Source organism: Bicyclus anynana, chromosome 7 (genome assembly GCF_947172395.1).
Source record: "Bicyclus anynana chromosome 7, ilBicAnyn1.1, whole genome shotgun sequence".
Classification (NCBI taxonomy): Eukaryota; Metazoa; Arthropoda; class Insecta; order Lepidoptera; family Nymphalidae; genus Bicyclus; species Bicyclus anynana.
Window position 1 is genome coordinate 8,303,480 of NC_069089.1, and position 19,349 is coordinate 8,322,828.

General features: G+C 37.4%; 1 protein-coding gene across 4 annotated transcripts in view; it reads right to left on the bottom strand.

Moving 5' to 3' along the window:
- Positions 1-19,349, bottom strand: part of LOC112046053 (uncharacterized) — a 38,640-nt gene that overhangs the window by 13,082 nt on the left and 6,209 nt on the right. For all 4 annotated transcript variants that reach the window (XR_008250942.1, XR_008250941.1, XM_024082720.2 and 1 more), the window contains exon 2: positions 1,205-1,326. Coding sequence is in view for 2 of the 4 variants with exons in the window: in XM_024082720.2 (XP_023938488.1) it covers positions 1,205-1,326 (122 nt within the window). In the remaining 2 variants the exon portion in view is untranslated. The remainder of the gene's footprint in view (positions 1-1,204; positions 1,327-19,349) is intronic.

Below are 19,349 nucleotides of genomic sequence, written 5' to 3' on the forward strand. Positions count from 1 at the left end.
GTTAGGCCAATAGTCCATCACGCTGGCAAAATGCGGATTAGCAGACTTCACACACGCAGAGGAATAAGAAAATTCTCTGGTATGCAGGTTTCCTCACGATGTCTTTCCCTCACCGTTTGAAATACGTGATATTTAATTTCTTAAAATGCACATAACTGAAAAGTGTGAGGTGCATGCTCCGAACCGGATTCGAACCTACGCCCTTGTAATTAATGGCAGAGGCCTCTGGGCTCAGAGCCATGATAGCCCAGTGGATAGAGCAACATTGTTAAATGTTTAAATACATACTCAATGAATAATTAACTTATTTTTAAAATCTCTTTCCAATCAATCAGTTGTTATATCTCCGATACTAACTTGTATTGTATTGAATTTCGTAGTTCAACTTGTTCTATTTTGATATTGATTATCAGAATATTAAGAAGCAATTCATACTCGTACATTAATCACAATATAAGCCACAGCGCCTTAGTATTGGCTAAGTAATTTACATAACACTTATTACACGCATTGCCTAATCGGTCTCTACTTATAAGGCAAGCAGACATAAGCCATACTATTGACTAGTTTCTGCAACATTGATCATTGATAATGTTTGCGAATCTGTCTATAAATCATTGTTTCATTTCTACATAAGGCTTTTAAAAGGCATTTGGAAAACCTTATTTCGCAAGTCCATAAATTTAGATAACTAAATGAATATCAAAGTGAACACACTAACTATCATCTGAAAGTTTGTGTTCACTTAAAATTAATCTAGACGCCCGCCACTCAGTTCTAGTGAAATACTGTTCTTTAGAAATCTCGCGGAAGCCATGATTTTTTACCGAATAATATGCCTATATGTTAATTTACCTCGAATCTAAACAGCTTTTATTCAGTAGGCGCGACGTCAAGAATTCACCTGATTTTGTGTCAGACATATATGATAGCTTCATATAACATTTTCTGCCACAGTCCGACCTATTAATCCAGGTTCAACAGCCGACAAATGGGAACTCGCTCTTAAAAAACCACAAACTTTCACATTTATTTACTTTAATATCTACGGATTATGATCGCATATCTAACGTATGCTAAACTTGCAATACTTAACGCTGTTCTTCACACGTATTCACGTTAGTTAACCATTGATTTAATAAAGGTTTCAGAAGTTCGGCACCTACCTAGATGCATCTGTTGTAACTAGTTAGTGATATATCACCTGAACTCTCTGGCATGCGCGACTCCATTGAAAGGTTGGCTGAAGTTGATCCTGATTGACATGACACCAGTCTTGCACGTGGCGCTAACTACAGGCGTGAAATCGCCGCTGCTCTCTGTGTTCTGTAACCAAGGCATTATAAGGTTAGTAGGTATAATTTTATGAGGTTCTTCACATAGTGTGCCTATGCAAGTATTTTTAATAGTTGTTTGATGTTCAATCAAGACAAGAAGAACAAGGACACCAATTTGGTACACCTACATATGACGACTTCCGTGGCGCAGTGGTATGCGCGGTGGATTTACAAGACGGAGGTCCTGGGTTCGATCCCTGGCTAGACCGATTGAGGTTTTCTTAATTGGTCCAGGTCTGACTGGTTACCACCCTATCGACAAAGACGTGCCGCCAAGCGATTTAGCGTTCTGGTACGATGTCGTGTAGAAACCGAAAGGGGTGCGGATTTTCATCCTCCTTCTAACAAGTTAGTCCGCTTCCATCTTAGATTGCATCATCACTTACCAACAGGTAGTCATGGGCTAAATTGTAGTAATAAAAAAAACATGATTTACATTATCGAAATACTCTTACGATTTTTTCAATACTTTATACCTATCTACGAGTACAGTTCTTAATATTTTTTCAACTATATGCACCTTCTAAAGTAGCCAATACTCCGGGTGTCATTATGCAATAATATCAAAAGTTAAAGAATCAAAAGAGCAAGTAAAATAACCCATAACCCAGTCTATAATGACCAATAACAAGGAAAACAAGCGGAGGGAACAGTCAGCGGAACGATAAGCGTAAATCTAGATAACAAATTGCCGCTTTTACAATCCGACGTTTCCTGATGATCTATCGTCTGTTGGGACCCGAGTGATCTTGTCGCTCCCAATAACTGAACGGTGAGAACGACACTCACCTACATGTTGTTTTGTAAATCTCATCAGTTTTTTTTAAAACTGACCACTGTAAACGTCGTAGTCATAGTTCGTACACTTCATCCTTCTGATATAATCAAAACATTTGGTAGGTAGGTTCTTTGTACTAAATATCCTGTTGAATATCTTCGAAGAAATAGTAATCATATAAAAAAAATATTAGGATACAACAATTATTGTAGATTCTGTTGATTAGGTGCAAATTTACCACTCAATAAGTAAATTTGGATCTGATCAACTGTCAGATAATTTATATTACTAGTGGACACAAATGACTTCGTCTGCCTTGAAACCTTCTTAATCTGCTCCGTCGCAAAATCTGTTCTTAGTTTAACTACCTCCCTGCTATTTAGCTTTGTACAACAAGCAGTTTTCGAGATTTCGTAGTTCATGATCTTTAGCTTTTATTATGCCCTTCCAGCTTCCGTTTTCCCTACCACCTACAACATGGGCATATTCAAGTCAAGAGTGAATAGGCATCTTCTAGGCAAGCGCGTTTCACCATAGGCTGCATCATCGCTTACTACCAAGCATGATTGCTGCCAAGCGCTAGCCTATATAATGTAAAAAAAAATATTTAGACTATGACTGCGATTTCATTAGAAAATATAATTATTATCATAGTATGTAATACCTATTGGCATCGTAGAGATTTTGATTTTGATTTTGATTTGAAAATGAAATGAAATTATTATTCACATAATTACACAAAGGTGTTCCCAGCATCCTAATTCTTAGTATCGGCAACTTTGAAATATAATTCTCACCTAAAGGCAAATTGCATTCTAACGCAGAAAATGAAGCATACCGTGTAAGGGCCATTTCACGATACGACGTAGTACTTTAAGGTCGCGGCTAAGGCCCTAAGGGCGACGAGTGCGCACGATCCCATCTACACGACCCGACTTGATAGCTTCCTAACATTACTCAAACTCAAAGCCAAGTACAACTATTACGCCATTACGTACTCGTTGCTACGAGATAGCATGGAAATGAGTTACATGCACTTAGACTCTTGTCTGTATAATCTTTACTAAGAATGAATTCCTCGAAGTACCTACTTTTGTGTAACCCGTGTTAACTTAGTCTAATAAATTCATGGATTTTGACGACCTCCGTGGCGCAGTGGTATGCGCGGTGGATTTACAAGACGGAGGTCCTGGGTTCGATCCCCGGCTGGGCCGATTGAGATTTTCTTAATTGGTTCTGGCTGGTGGGAGGCTTCGGCCGTGGCTAGTTACCACTCTACCGACAAAGACGTACCGCCAAGCGATTTAGCGTTCCGGTACGATGCCGTATAGAAACCGAAAGGGGTGTGGATTTTCATCCTCCTCCTAACAAGTTAGCCCGCTTTCATCTTAGACTGCATCATCACTTCCCATCAGGTGAGATTGTAGTCAAGGGCTAACTTGTAAAGAATAAAAAAAAAAAAAAGGATCGAGACCGATAACTCAGGTAATGTTGTAATGTAATGGTAACTCAGACAAGTGTCAAAATAAACCACTTTGAAACTAAGCCCTTTTTAAATACGATTTTTTAGATAACCTATGTTAAAAGGAGCTAGTGTTAGAAGGAAATATTTTTACAAATTAAATTACTTTAGAGACAGCTAAAGATATCTAGGTAATTTAATGAAACTTAAAGTTTCCTAAAACAAACGATGTAACAGATTGATGCCAAATATCAATCTACTTGGTTATTTGCACATTGCCTAGTCAATCTACTAACAGATAATAGTCTATAATATTAGTCAATTGTTTGGTACAGTTGAAATCGGAGTTGATCTACATGTAAAATTAGTTTCTAATTAAAAACAACAGCACTTTAAATTAATATGTACTCGTAAGTCTCTATGTACATCACCTCATATACTAAAAGGTACTACGTAAATAATACCTAGATTGTAATTGACCAGAATAATGAAAAAGAAATACTACAATACATAAGTATGATCTCATTCCTTGGGAATCAGTTTTTTACCTGATAGATATCGTAGATTGTATTAATTAATTACTAGCCTACAGCAATCTTGCTTACTATATACAACACTGTATTAGTTGTCTTGTCTTCGAAATGCTTTAACATGGTTAGATATTGTTGCCCCCGAGTCAGTAATTACTTGGATATTTCTAGAACTAAAGCAAAATCTTTCATCATTCATATAGGCTTTCTCTTGAGTAAAAGACAGACAGATTTTTTTTTTAATAATTTTATAGAAATGTACTGCCATATTCATATTACAACATTAAAGTATCTATTAATCTATGCATGTTCTTTGTGGGTACCTATTGTCCTAACAGGTTGAGGTCAACGGACGCCTGGCCTCTTAGACAGGTCAATTCTCGACTACTTACCCATTTAGTCTGTTCGATTGTTCGAATATTTTCATGTGGGTATTGAGCATCGACCTAACTGGTGTCATGAATAGCTGAAAAAACATCGCGTAGGTGCTTTCATACTTAATACGGTAGGTATCCACCCACATCTATTTTTTTATTTTTAAATACGATTTGAACAAGAGAATGAATCTCATTATTTCCGGGTGGAGCATTACTATAAGTTCTAGTTATCTTCCAAGCTACCGGTTTTCGCACGGGGCGATTGTTATCCGATCTTTGCTATGCGTAGAATGCCCACTAGTTTACACATTAAAATATTTTAGAATAGGATTCCCGCGTAGCCTTTTGAGCCTAAGTTTAAAAGCTTTGTCATCTCCTTTTTTCCCCACTTAAAACTACTTAGACGAATTATATAGGGACCTGCATCACTGTTCTACCAAAGTCAAAAATCAACGATCTAACGCGTTTATAAAAGCTGAATCGATGTTTCATTGTTGTTACCGTTTACGTCGTGCCGTGTCGTGCCCTAAAAATGCCGGTTTGTGTAGTTAAATGGCATAGAAAACAGCCAACAACATCTAGTTTATTAAAGAAGTTACTTTTCATTTGTAAGTATTTCTAACTTATTTACAGACTATCTTTTAAAATATATTGTTACATTGCTTTTTGCTACATTTTTTTAAATTACACATCAAGTGTAAGAGCAGTGATAGCCCAGTGGATATGACCTCTGCCTCCGATTCCGGAGGGTGTGGGTTCGAATCCGGTTCGGGGCATGCACCTCCAACTTTTCAGTTGTGTGCATTTTAAGAAATTAAAAATCACGTGTCTCAATAGTTGAAGGAAAACATCGTGAGGAAACCTGCATACCAGAGAATTATTTTCATTCTCTGCGTGTGTGAAGTCTGCCAATCCGCATTGGCCAAGCGTGGTGGACTATTGGCCTAACCCCTCTCATTCTGAGAGGAGACTCGAGCTCAGCAGTGAGCCGAATATGGGTTGATGACGACGACGACGACACTACCATTGGGCCTAAACGCAGATTCTACAGAGAAATCGACAAGAAACTCAGCAGTTGCTCGAAACGACATAATATCACTATCTGTAAAATAAATCTCTTTCAGGACTTATTTAGTTAAAATTGAAATCATTTATAAGCTATTCTCTGGCACACTCATTACAATAAATTCGCTTGTACCATTGGGTGTTGGTAATAAGGAGACAGCTTTACAATCGATCGAATGAACAAAAGTTAACTTAAACTTCAAGGCTATATTTGCAATCAATACGAAATAGTATTGGTATTTTAATGCAAATTAAAATTAAAGCTATTATTGGACAATAAATAAATTCCATAAATTCATAGGAACTGTTTTGTCTAATGTCTATTACTAATAATTAATTGAACTCAATATATTATCTAGGACTACAATGAACCGTAGCATTCGTGCAACCCTAACCACTAAAATCCAATCTGAATATTATACGTTTCAGTTTATTGTTTCTGTTTCTAAATGATTTCAGTTAGCAACCATACTTTCTTCTAAAACTATTAAATATGATTGATTACTTTACTAAAACCAAGTAACATAACCATTTTGATGTATCTGTTTAGGGAAATGTATTATCCCTTTTAAATTTGATCTTATAAGAGACTTCATCCGATTCAATTCAATAGTTAAAAAAGTCTTAGTAGGTTTGTAGGTTAGTTAGTTTATATTTTTTTATTGAACTCCAAACTCTATCAGTAACATACAATTTTACCTTACCATTAACATCATGCTACCTCACCATAATTCACCTAACGGTTACTTTATCATCATCATCTCCTTACCCTTATCCCACTTAAGTGGGGTCGGAAAAATATGTCAATCTTTTCCATTCGTTTCTATTACTCGTCAACTCATCATCCACTCCTTTTACACACATGTCCTCTTTCACACAATCCAACCATCTCTTCTTTGGCCTTCCTCTCCTCTTATGAGCTTCCACTTGCACATTCAACATTTTTCTAGTAATATGACTTTCCTCTAACGGTTACTTTATGTCCATTAAAAATCACAATAAGTCGAAAAAGGGTTATATCCACACATAACTGGTCTTTCGTAAGCTAGGCGGAAGTTTGAGCGTATTCTGTGAAGAGGTTGTAATAATTTGAGCAATCCATTAATACGAGTAGGTAGCTAGTATTAAGCAAATACTCGTATATTTTAGTGCAGCTACCTAATACGTAAATGATGTCAAGTACATCTATGTAATAAAAAATAAATGTCTCGTTTTCCTCTACAATCAAAGTATATTTATAAATTTATTATTTTCCTCATTTCTCCTCATTAATTTAAAATTTTGGTCAGCTGTTAATCACACGCACAATATTTTTTTGGTTTTTGAATTAATACAACTAATGTAGCTACAAAAGGTGGAAAAGTCCTGAATGCAATAAATATGATACTATATATATAACTAATCACAGAATAATATTCCGCACTAGCGGACGCCCGCGACTTCGTCCGCGTGAAAGTCGTTGTAAACTTTCAACTATCCCTACCCTACCACTACCCTACCCCTGCCCTACCCCTGCCCTACCCCTGCCCTACCCCTACCCTACCCTACCCCTACCCTACCCTACCCTACCCCTACCCCTACCCTACCCTACCCTACCCTACCTCTACCCTACTAATTAAGGCTGCACTTCTTTATTTATTCCACACCCCCCCCCCCCCCCCCCCCGCGTTAATTACACAAAAATAATCCATATAGCATGAATTAGTATGCACGCGCGATGGCTTAGCGTATTTCTTGTATAACTTTGGTGTTTCTTTACCGATTTTTATGATTATTTTTTTATTGAATAGGTAATAATGTTAACTTTTTTAATGAGTGATGAGTGTTATAAACATAAGAGTAGACAAATTTAATTAGAAAGCTCCGAACTGCTAAGCTATCGGGAGTTACACGTGCTATTGTGAGTCAACCATAAAAGATAGACATATATATGCTGTTGTGTTTTTATATATAATTTTAAGGAGAACATTTCCGTTATACATGATTTCTATGTAGCTTTAACCATTAAGGCTGTACACGCGACGGAAACTTAAAAAATCGAGTAACTTCTCCCGTTTTCTCAACATTTCTCTTCACTGTTCTGCTCCTATTGATTGTAGCGTAATGAAAAGTATACTATAACCTGCCCAGGAGTATGTAGAATAATTGTACCAAGTTTCGTTAAAATCCGTCCAGTAGTTTTTGTTTCTATAAAGAACATACAGACAGACAGACAGACAGACAGACAGACAGACAGACAAAAATTTTACTGATTGCATTTTTGGCATCAATATCGATCACTAATCACCCCCTGATAGTTATTTTGGAAATATATTTCATGTACAGAATTGACCTCTCTACAGATTTATTATAAGTATAGATAATAAGCCGCAATTAATAAGTATCTATGCTTTAAATCCACGAGGAAAGACCAGTTTTGTGTGTATGTCACACAGCTTTTGTGTGACATAGGCTATTAAAATTAGCTAATGATGATGTTAATAGGATTATTTCAGTAAGTAGATAATTAGATTTTTATATTTTGAAACACCTATTTTATAGAACGACTTGTGAGTACATAATATAAATCTAACATAATATGTTCATATACAAACCGTAGAACCCTAAAAACCGGTGAATAGAGAACCGTTCAGATTATTACTTTATGGTCATTTTGTTATGGGTAATCGAGGAAATGGTCGAAATGCAACACTACATACATTTACAATTTACATTCTCGATGAATTTCTATAAAAGATAATAGAAATGTGTGAAATTAGACAATGATTAAAATTATCGAACGAATTTGATTATTGTGTTTATAGTGAAGTTTGATTTTGATTATCCCGTCTTCGGCGATGTAAGTATTGTTATTGGCTATGCTACTATTTATGTGTAAAAAATCTAGTTTTTCATTAAGTTACGTGAAAAAGAAATAATAAGCTACATTACAGAATGAAAGAATTTATTATTAATCTGTTACATAAGACGAACTATAACTTAATCCCTACATGGATCTTATTTGACGTAACCAGTGGGTCGACCGGTTTGGTTGGCACCAATATTTCTTGCGACTTCGCCATCTTGGCCGATTTAGGACGATTTATGTTTGGAAACAAAAAACTATCTTCGCCTCTTTTATTTCTATGATTCATTTTTGTTATACTAAAGCAACAAACATAAATTGTTCTAATTCTCAAATTATATTCTCTATATTTACTTTCTTCTAATGTTAACGTAGTTGTAATATTAGACATTTTTCCTTTATTGTCTGCTGTAAATGCGATTTTAAAGATGATTATTAAGTTTTGCGTACAAATTTGTTATTTCCCACGTACATATTGTTGGAAACCTCTAAGTTTGTGAATAGGAAGTATGAATCAATGATGATTGCTATGTATAAAGCGGAGAAGAATGGATGTATAGAAGTAATGACTTGGCCATTATTTTGTACTTTATCATGTTCCTCCATACAAATCTGTGAGAAGAGCGGTCGTTTCTAAAAAACAGTTTCGGGACGCTTGTTGTATGTACTATGTATGTATATATATTGATAGTAAGAAATGGATATATATGTATTTAATTTCCAAATATACCTACCCACCTCAATCGTCCCACATCAATCGTTTGCTAGTGCTCTTCGCACTAGATAGCCCGTATCCTATACTATTATCGAAATCTCATCAAGTAAAGTTATATTTATTAGGAACATAGATTAATATCATGAAGTATTGACTTGAATATTTCTTTTGAGCTTGTTTAATAATATATTTCTGCTTTACTTAGGTTGATAAATATCACGTTCTTTATTATCAACTCCGTACTGTGTTGCATTAAGAATATCTAAACAGCCTTTTTTTGTAAAACAAATTTCTATACGTAACTATTTAATATTCTCTTGTTTTCATGAATTTAACATGGTATATATTTGAAACATTGTCGTAAAGTTTCAAGTTGTCAAGTGTTGAATGAATGACAATGTTTTTTCGATACACCTGAAGTTTGATGAGCCTGTTACAAAGCAACGTGTATGTGGAATATTTCTTTTGTATTTTTAGTTTACTCGCAAACAAGGACGTATTCTATACTTAGATTGCTTTGTGTTTAAATATAACTTTGGATCGTCTTATCTGTATTCTGTAAATGATTGTTAGTTTTAAGAACAATAAATCACCTTGTTAACTCACAAGTACTTATTAGTTGGCAATATTATTAGTATTTACAAAATATTGGAATTGGTCTTTGAGAATCTGTATTATCAAAGTTTAAGGTTCTGAGAATCAGTGCCCACGTGTTTTTGGCGCATGCAGCATATTGCTAAACCGGTATTTCTTTCAAAGTTTTGCAGTATCTACTTAGTAGAATTTGGTCTTGATTTGTTCAAAGTTGAAGTGATCAAGGCACCATATACGACAATACTGCTAAATTGGCATTGCAAAGTGTTGCATACTGTTAAAAAAATCTTAGTTTCTGACTGAATTATAATCTATATTACAATCTAGTAAGCCGGATTTATATTTGTCTGACGTGTTGTGTCGTTACGCATCAGAACAGAATCGGTATCATACATTTTATATGGCAACGTTTACACTTATGTGTTGTGACATGTCGTGATGGTTTCTGATGTGCTGCATACAGAATGTATGATACCGATTCTGTTCTGATGCGTCACGATACAACACGTCAGGAAAAAAAAATACGGCCTAACACTCATATTTGATAATGAACGTAACTGAGGTAGATTAAAATAGGCATAGAATAATAATTAGCAGTCGGTATCAGTATTAACGGTCAGTTTTATTTTAAACAATTGATACCTAGTAATTGACCGCTTACGATCATTGATAACCTTACTGATGAAGATAATGCCAGCGTCCTTGTCAGTCAGCGTCGAAATTACCAAACAGCAGTATCTGATCGATGAAAGGATGGAGTTAGCCGATAAATCACTGAGTCCAAATTTGTCGAATAATTATAATCTTTATTGTAATCGGAATAAATAATAACGTTCTTTGCAAGGCCGATTTGGCTTCCGCGAATATTGTTATCATAGATCGACCCGCGGTAATCAGAGCGTTGCGTTAACAGCACACACCTAATGTTTTAGTCAAGACCGAGTGTTGCGAAAATATTGCGCAACTGTAAAGAAACTAACTTATTTACGAGTAAGCTACCGAAAAGGTATATCACCTAATCTGATAAAAGAAGAAGAAACATTTTATTGCATACAAGATACAGATAAAATAGAAATAAATAGGACAAAAATGTTGGGATGTAAAGACGAAGATATGGAGACAGAGCGGAATGGATCGTACCTTAAGAGTATAGACGGAACATCTAGTTTCATCTTTCTTTTTAACCGACTTCAAAAAAGGAGGAGGTTGAACATTACTAAAGTTCTGTCTTTTCGTGTTTAAGGATAAGTGCATATCAGAATTGAGTCTTAAATAAGGCGCCTTGTGTAGATGGAAGCTAGACATTCTTTAACAGTTCTGAAAGATAGAGCTAATGCGATTGGAATTAAATAAACGTCGAAGAACGTAACTTGTGTGGTTTTCCTTTTCTTTCGTTAAGATTAGCAAATAATTCTTAAAACTCACCTGTCTAGCCAATTCGTTTTACATTACAAATTGTCATGTCACGCGGAATTTAGCATGCCTTTAGTTACGGATGGTTTTGCCTGTTTTCGCAACAAGTCTTTGATATTATTATTTAAAATGCTTAGAGACATCTGCTACTGTATAACTTCGTGACAAATAAACAGTGTTAAGGAAGATGTGACCTCGATTGGTGTCGTGGAGGCCGATGCGGGTGTAGGTAGTTAGTTATTACGTGATCGTTTGTTAACTTGTTATTGCGAGTAGGCACTAAGTACGTTTGAAATCAAAGACATTAAAAAAAAGATTAAATACGATCTGAAATGGCTCAAGAAAACTGAACGAAGAGTGACGCTTTTAAAATGGGACTCCCTTTCCCACTGTATAGAGCTGTTTTAGAACCTTTTTGCGTATAAGGCACTTGTTTCAAATAAAAGGATGTTTGTCATGAAAAACTGAAAAACCGTTAAAACTTATTTGATGCTTTTTATTGTATTGTTGTTCTTTAATATCATTCGTATTTTCTCCATAAAACATGTTGGGCAAATAGGGAGACACATGTTTTATGTAAGTACTTAGGTCTAGATAAGTTATTTTTATAATAATAGTATCTAGTGTAATTATAGCTGCCCGGAACTTATTATGTTTAAAGTTATGCGAAATAGATACCTACTCGTATATCTAGATTTACCGTATTCCAATACTTATAACTTACATAATTCAATAACATCACTTAAGGCCTAGCGACTAACTTAACGCACTTAGTTTATACGAACAACATAAAATATAAGGATTAGAACAATTTGTAAAGATAGACATAAAATATATTGTAGCAATTTAAGACGTTGTACCTTTGTCCTACTTTTGGAAGTTATTTATTAGGCGTTTGCGTGACAGGTTGGGATACCGGCGTCGCGCGTTGTGTTGAACAATGTCAAGTTGGTACTTACTAAAGTTTTTCACCGAAACGAAAATAGCTTTCATCTAGGGCTTTAGCTATTTTATTGTTAATGGATCTCCGAAATACTATTAATAATAGTTATAGATTGCTCTTTCTCAAAAATAATACGTCTAATCGTTTTTATATCCGCCACGAAGAGAATAATTATTATTTTAGAATACCTAGAATCAGATAAATATTGTTTGTAGTGGCGAGCATAATGTTGTACCAGGATAGGCATAAAATAACTAAGGTATTTATAATACACATTCTAAAATTATTTGCGTGAGCTTGAAACTACCAAAAATTGATGGGAGATCAATAAAAACTCGAATTTGTTTTTATCTCTCTTTATCTAGGTATATATACGATACGATATTTTTAATCATTTATATTTTACTGCATAAAAACAATTTTTTAATAAAATAATAGAAATCATAGTAGATATGCTTATATATATAGATATAGATAGAGAGGAACTCGAAACTCACACTGGGTTATAAAAAAATCGTTATAGTTAACTGCCTTTAGCCATGTTACAAGCAAACAAAAAAAACGCTTCAAAAAGTGAGTTTATGGGGATGATATTTGTTAAATCCATAGGTCCCGATCAACCAGATATGTTATCCCTATACATTGTTTAGTTTTCAAAGCGTCACAGAAAACATATGGTATCGTTAGAGCTTGTTTAAAGAGACTCGATATGTAACATGACATGGTTTCTACCCTGCTGTCTCTGATGTATCCCATTTTCCAATACTCAATAAAATCGTCAGTGTTTTGCATTTGAATTGCGGCTCCTGTAGCAATGTGCGATCAACCGTATGCTAACATCAATGCATTGTATAAACGGCACAGTTGGTCGCCTTGGGTAGGCACTTTGTTATGCGATGCGCACACGGTATATGACAACTTTAGTACCTTATTGTCACCATGAAACACGAGTTCCACATCGTTAACCTCTTCTGCAGCAACTTCTCGCCATGAACTAAGTAGGTAAGTAGGTACAAGCGAAATATTGAAGTTTAAGCCTTGTCGACTTAATAAAAACGTCTTAAAAAATCGTAATTTGTAATTAATATTAGGTGACGCGATTGAAACTGTTCTCTAGACTCGTGTAAAGTAAGAATGGAACGCGAAGATTTTGACCATACTCTGGGGTGACCAATCGAAAATCAGACACAGTACTGTCTATGGTTGACTAGGATTATTATCATTTAGGCGCTCTCTAGGATTTGGCGCCTGGAGCGACTGCTCCATTTGCCGTATGGACGGGCCGGCCTTGTCTAGACCAATACACAGACAGATTAACATGCGGTTCAAAAATGAGCATTACATTTCGAGTTTGTATTTATATTTAGGGTCTCTTTCATCACTTTCTGATAAGTGATGGATAGTCTATACGTTCGTTTTCTCACTTTCTTACATTATGTCAAGCAAAGCTAAAATTTGTGAAAAAGCTATTCGACAATTATCAGAAAATGGTGAAACAGGTCCTTTATCTACTATGCAAGATATACATTGAAAGCTAACTGCCTAACAAACATTGCAAACTGAAGACACTAGACCGACTGGTCTTCAATTCGTGCAAAATTGGCGTTGTCTTCATTCAATTGTGGGCGAGTCACTCAATAACAATATCTCTATACATTCTATTATTGTCTCTTGATTAATATTTTGCCAGTAGTAACCTACAAAATGCAGTTCTTAATCACATCTACTTTAATTTAGGTTTGAAGTTTGAAAGATATTATCATCATTATAACTGCAGTATTCAACGATAATTACTATACTAGAGATGCCTACGATGATCTCTCTAACAGATGTGAACATTACTAATGAGTAGCATGTCTCGGAGAAGTATTGCATTAACGAGAAAAGTTCTAAATGTGGTTCCAAAGCTGCGTATTCTGTTCCTTGCGAGTATGCACCGTAAAATGTAGCCTTATAAGGCATATGCAATGGTTTTACTCCTAGCAACAGATGGGCCATTTACCTACTTATTCTATCATCTATTACCGACTATAAAAAAAATCAAAATAGGCCTTTTAAGGTTGAATAACATCCACATATACCTGTCCAAATAAGGATAAGGAAACAATAGAATAAATATTTCAATGCAACATCAGTGAAGTACCAGCTACATGAAGGTATGCTGCGTTTATAAGGCGAAGTTGCAGTCGCCTTGGGAGCTGTATTAATATGCGACGCACGCGACTCTCGTATGACATCTCTTGTACCATTTGTTTACCAAGTAATGTCACAATTGCCACCTCCACCAATTAAGTACATTTAAGAAGTCTGTAGTGCTGTATTTCCTCTACATTTTACGAACAAGAACTATCATTAGTGCAGACTGAACACGCAAGTCTTTGCTAGTCTAAGTCGGAACAAATATATACACGTCCGTTGTTATATTACGAATATGTATAATATTTGTTCCTGTACAATTTATCATTGGTTCCTGTAAATGGATCCTTATTAGATAGTGTCTTAGTGTCTTAGTCTTAGTATTAGATAGTGTCTTAGTGTTATTATCACTGTGCAACTTCATAAATGTCCTCAACTTGGAGGCCATTTTAGTAAATAAATTAAAATTGTAAGCAAATTTGTATCAAAACGATATAGTCGGGTATTATTATTTGATGAAATTGATTGGACCGCAATTTCAATCTTTTCCAATCACAACCTGTTACCCGATTGACATTTAGTAAGGTTATGTAAGTTATACAACGTACCTGAGCATTACTATCCCATGTTATATTTATTATCAAAGAAAGAGAAGTTTCCTGGAATTTGGAGAGATGAACAGGACAAAGATTTGAGATGAGATAACTAGATATTAACAAAAGTATAGTAAAGTAAAGTAAGATTATGCAGTTAATTTTAATCTGTACTAATATTATAAAGCTGAAGAGTTTGTTTGGTTTTTTGATTGAACGCGCTAATCTCAGGAATTACTAGTCCGATTTAAAAAATTCTTTCAGTGTTAGATAGCCCATTTATCGAGGAATTCTATAGGCTATGATAACTCCGTATTATCACAGGAAAGAGAACCACGCGAGTGATACCGCGCGGCATCCACTAGTGTTTTATATGTAACACACTTTACAATTTAAAAATCAATGTAACATATAAATTGTATATGTATGTATATATAATGTAGCTATTTAACCTTCTTTCATTAACCACGTCGAAATAGTTTGTATATTTCGTCGTTGTGAATTGTCAAATATAAATATATCTGAATCATTACAGAAGCAGTCAACCTGCTATGTATGCTTCGTGAGTCAATATACTTGAGTCACAGTTGGTTTCCATGAATGATAGCAGTCTGGCATTTGTTCAGTGTAAATACAAGTTTTTATGTAATACGAATACTTAATAACTAGCGGACGCCCGCGACTTCGTCCGCGTGAAAGTCGTTGTAAACTTTCAACTACCCCTATCCTACCCTACCCTACCTCTACCCTACCCTATCCCAACCCTACCCCTACCCTACCACTACCCTACCACTACCCTACCCCTACCCTACCCTACCCTACTCATTAAGGCTGCACTTCTTTATTTATTCCCCCCCCCGCGAGTCGCATCGAGCGCGGCAACCGTTACACAAAAATAATCCATATAGCATGAATTAGTATTCACGCGCGATGGCTTAGCGTATTTCTTGTATAACTTTGGTGTTTCTTTACCGATTTTTATGATTCTTTTTTTATTGAATAGGTAATAATGTTAACTTTTTTAGTTAGGGATGAGTGATGAGTGTTATAAACATAAGAGTAGACAAATATAATTAGAAAGATCCGAACTGCTAAGCTATCGGGAGTTACACGTGTTATTGTGAGCCAACCATAAAAGATAGACATATATATGCTGTTGTGTTTTTATAGATAATTTTAAGGAAAACATTTCCCTCATACATGATTTCCATGTAGCTTTAACCATTAAGGCTGTACACGCGACGGAAGCTTAAAAAATTGAGTAACTTCTCCCGTTTTCTCAACATTTCTCTTCACTGCTCTGCTCCTATTAATCGTAGCGTAATGAAAAGTATACTATAACCTGCCCAGGAGTATGTAGAATTATTGTACAAAGTTTCGTTAAAATCCGTCCAGTACTTTTTGTTTCTATAAAGAACATACAGACAGACAGACAGACAGACAGACAGACAAAAATTTTACTGATTGCATTTTTGGCATCAGTATCGATCACTAATCACCCCCTGATAGTTATTTTGGAAATATATTTCATGTACAGAATTGACCTCTCTACAGATTTATTATAAGTATAGATTGTGTACTTCCTAACAGGAACTCATCATCATCATCATATCAGCCGATGGACGTCCACTGCAGGACATAGGCCTTTTGTAGGGACTTCCAAACATCACGATACTGAGCCGCCTGCATCCAGCGAATCTCTGCGACTCGCTTGATGTCGTCAGTCCACCTGGTGGGGGGTCGGCCAACACTGCGCTTACTAGTGCGGGGTCGCCATTCCAGCACCTTGGGACCCCAACGTCCATCGGCTCTTCGAACTATGTGCCCCGCCCATTGCCACTTCAGCTTCGCAACTCGTTGAGCTATGTCAGTGACTTTGGTTCTTCTGCGGATCTCCTCATTTCTGATTCGATCCCGCAGAGATACTCCTAACATAGCTCGTTCCATCGCCCGCTGTGTGACTCTAAGCCTTCTTATGAGGCCCATAGTTAGCGACCAAGTCTCGGAACCATAGGTCATCACTGGCAACACGCACTGTTCGAAGACTTTTGTCTTCAGGCACTGAGGAATTTCGGACGAAAAGATGTCGCGAAGCTTCCCGAATGCAGCCCAGCCGAGTTGGATTCGACGGTTCACCTCTTTCTCGAAATTGGACCTACCTAACTGGATCATATGTCCTAGGTATATGTATTCGTCTACGATTTCGAGTGCAGCGTTCTCAACTATAACTGGGTGGAGCGATACATGAGCATTACACATTATTTTCGTTTTGGCCATGTTCATTTTTAGGCCCACCTGTTGAGAAACTCTACTGAGGTCATTGAGCATGGTACTAAGGTCATCCAGAGTCTCTGCCATGATGACTACATCGTCCGCGAACCGCAGTTGAGTGATGTACTCGCCATTGATGTTGATGCCAAGTCCGCCCCAGTCCAGAAGCTTAAAGACGTCTTCCAATGCGGCGGTAAATAGCTTCGGAGAGATCACATCTCCCTGACGCACTCCTCGCTGCAACTGGATTGGCCTCGTAGTCTGATCCTGAATACGGACTGACATAGTGGCGTTTTCGTACAAGCACTTCAACGCTTGGATATACCTGTAATCAATTCGGCATCTCTGCAATGACCTTAGCACAGCCCAGGTTTCCACCGAATCGAAGGCTTTCTCATAGTCCACAAACGCTAAGCAAAGTGGCTGGTTATACTCGTGAGTCTTCTGTATAACCTGCCGCAGCGTATGGATGTGGTCTATGGTACTAAAGCCTTTTCGGAAACCGGCTTGTTCGGGAGGCTGGAAGTCGTCGAACCTATTAGCGAGACGATTCGTAATGACTCTCGAGAACAATTTGTAAACATGGCTTAGCAGCGAGATGGGTCTGTAATTCTTCAACAAGGTGTTGTCACCTTTTTTGAAGAACAGAACCACCACGCTCCTATGCCACGCCTCAGGCGTTGTGCCCTCGTGAATGACGGAATTGAACAATCGCTGAAGGACTTTAAGTATCGGTTTTCCACCCGCTTTCAGGAGTTCTGCTGTGATTCCGTCCTCACCTGGCGCCTTATTGTTCTTCAGGTGTTTGAGAGCCACACTAATCTCGTATAGGCTGACGTCCGGGATATCTTCAGTATAGTGTCGGGTCAACTTGGCTCTGGGGTCTTTAGCCAAATTGGCAACAGGCTGCTGAGTAGTCGTGTATAGCTGTCCATAGAACTTCTCGACCTCACTTAATACCTCGGGCTTGGAAGAAATCAGATTACCGTCGATTGGACAGAGGCAGCTGACGCGTTTGAAGACCGATCAAACGCGTCAGCTGCCTCTGTCCAATAGACAGATCTCTGGCGAAAACTTTCGAGCCTCGATTGCTTTCAATCGCATTTTTAATACGCTCGGTATTGAAGTTTCGCAAGTCGCTGGTTTGCGACTTAGAGATCTGTCTACTGATTTGTCGGTATTTTGACGCATCTGCTGAAGACTGTAATCTCATTTCTTGCCTCTCTTCCATGAGTTTAAGTGTTTGGTCCGAGAACTTTTTGGTTCTTTTTCGTACGGTGGGTCTTATAGAACTTAGACCCAACGGAATGGACAGTTTCCACGAACCTGTTGTTCAGATCGTCCACAGTTTCGCAATTTGCTAGGCAATCAAAGCGGTTCTGCAGTTCTAGTTGAAAGGACTCGGGGTTTTGAATATGGGCACGAGTAGGTCGGAGCGTAGACTTCACCAGTCGATACCGTTCCAGCTGAATGTTGATATTCAACCTGCCTCTAACCATTCGGTGATCGCTACCGGTTTTCACCCTATGGATCACAGAAACATCGTTGAATATTTGCCGTCTGGTAGACAAGATGAAGTCGATCTCGTTTTTTGTGGAACCATCGGGGCTCATCCAGGTCCATTTCCTGTGTGGTGGCTTCTTGAAGAAGGAGTTCATCATAAAGAGGCCCTCCTTCTCCATGAAGTCAGCCAACATTTGGCCCCTGTCGTTCCGTTGCCCATATCCAAATCGTCCAACTTTCAACTCTGAACCGCTTCGTTCGCCCAACTTTGCGTTAAAATCCCCCATCACAACATTGTAATAAGAGTTTGAGGCATGTATGGCTTTAGAAATATCCTCATACAATACCTCTACCTCCTCGTCCGGATGTGTCGAGGTCGGTGCGTAAACCTGTATAACCTTCAACGAATACCGTTTGGTAATTCGGAGGACCAGGTACGCTACCCTACTCGACACACTCTCGACTTTTACAACATTGTTCACGAGGGACTTGTGAATGATAAATCCGACACCACCCTGGGACTGTTGGTCGCCCTCCCGGTAGTAGAGCATGTTGCCGGATTCAAGGATTATCGAGCCCTCCCCCTCTCTTCGGACTTCAGACAATCCTATGACATCCCAGTGCAACTTGCTCATAACTTCTTCCAGCTCGATGACCTTTTCGTCGGACCTCAAAGTGCGTGCGTTGTATGTTGCCAGGTCTAGTCGTCGGGGTTGGCAGCGGAATTTCTTCCGGAGATTCTTAACACCCCTTGCCCCGCCGTTACCGTAACCGCTGCCAGAGCCAG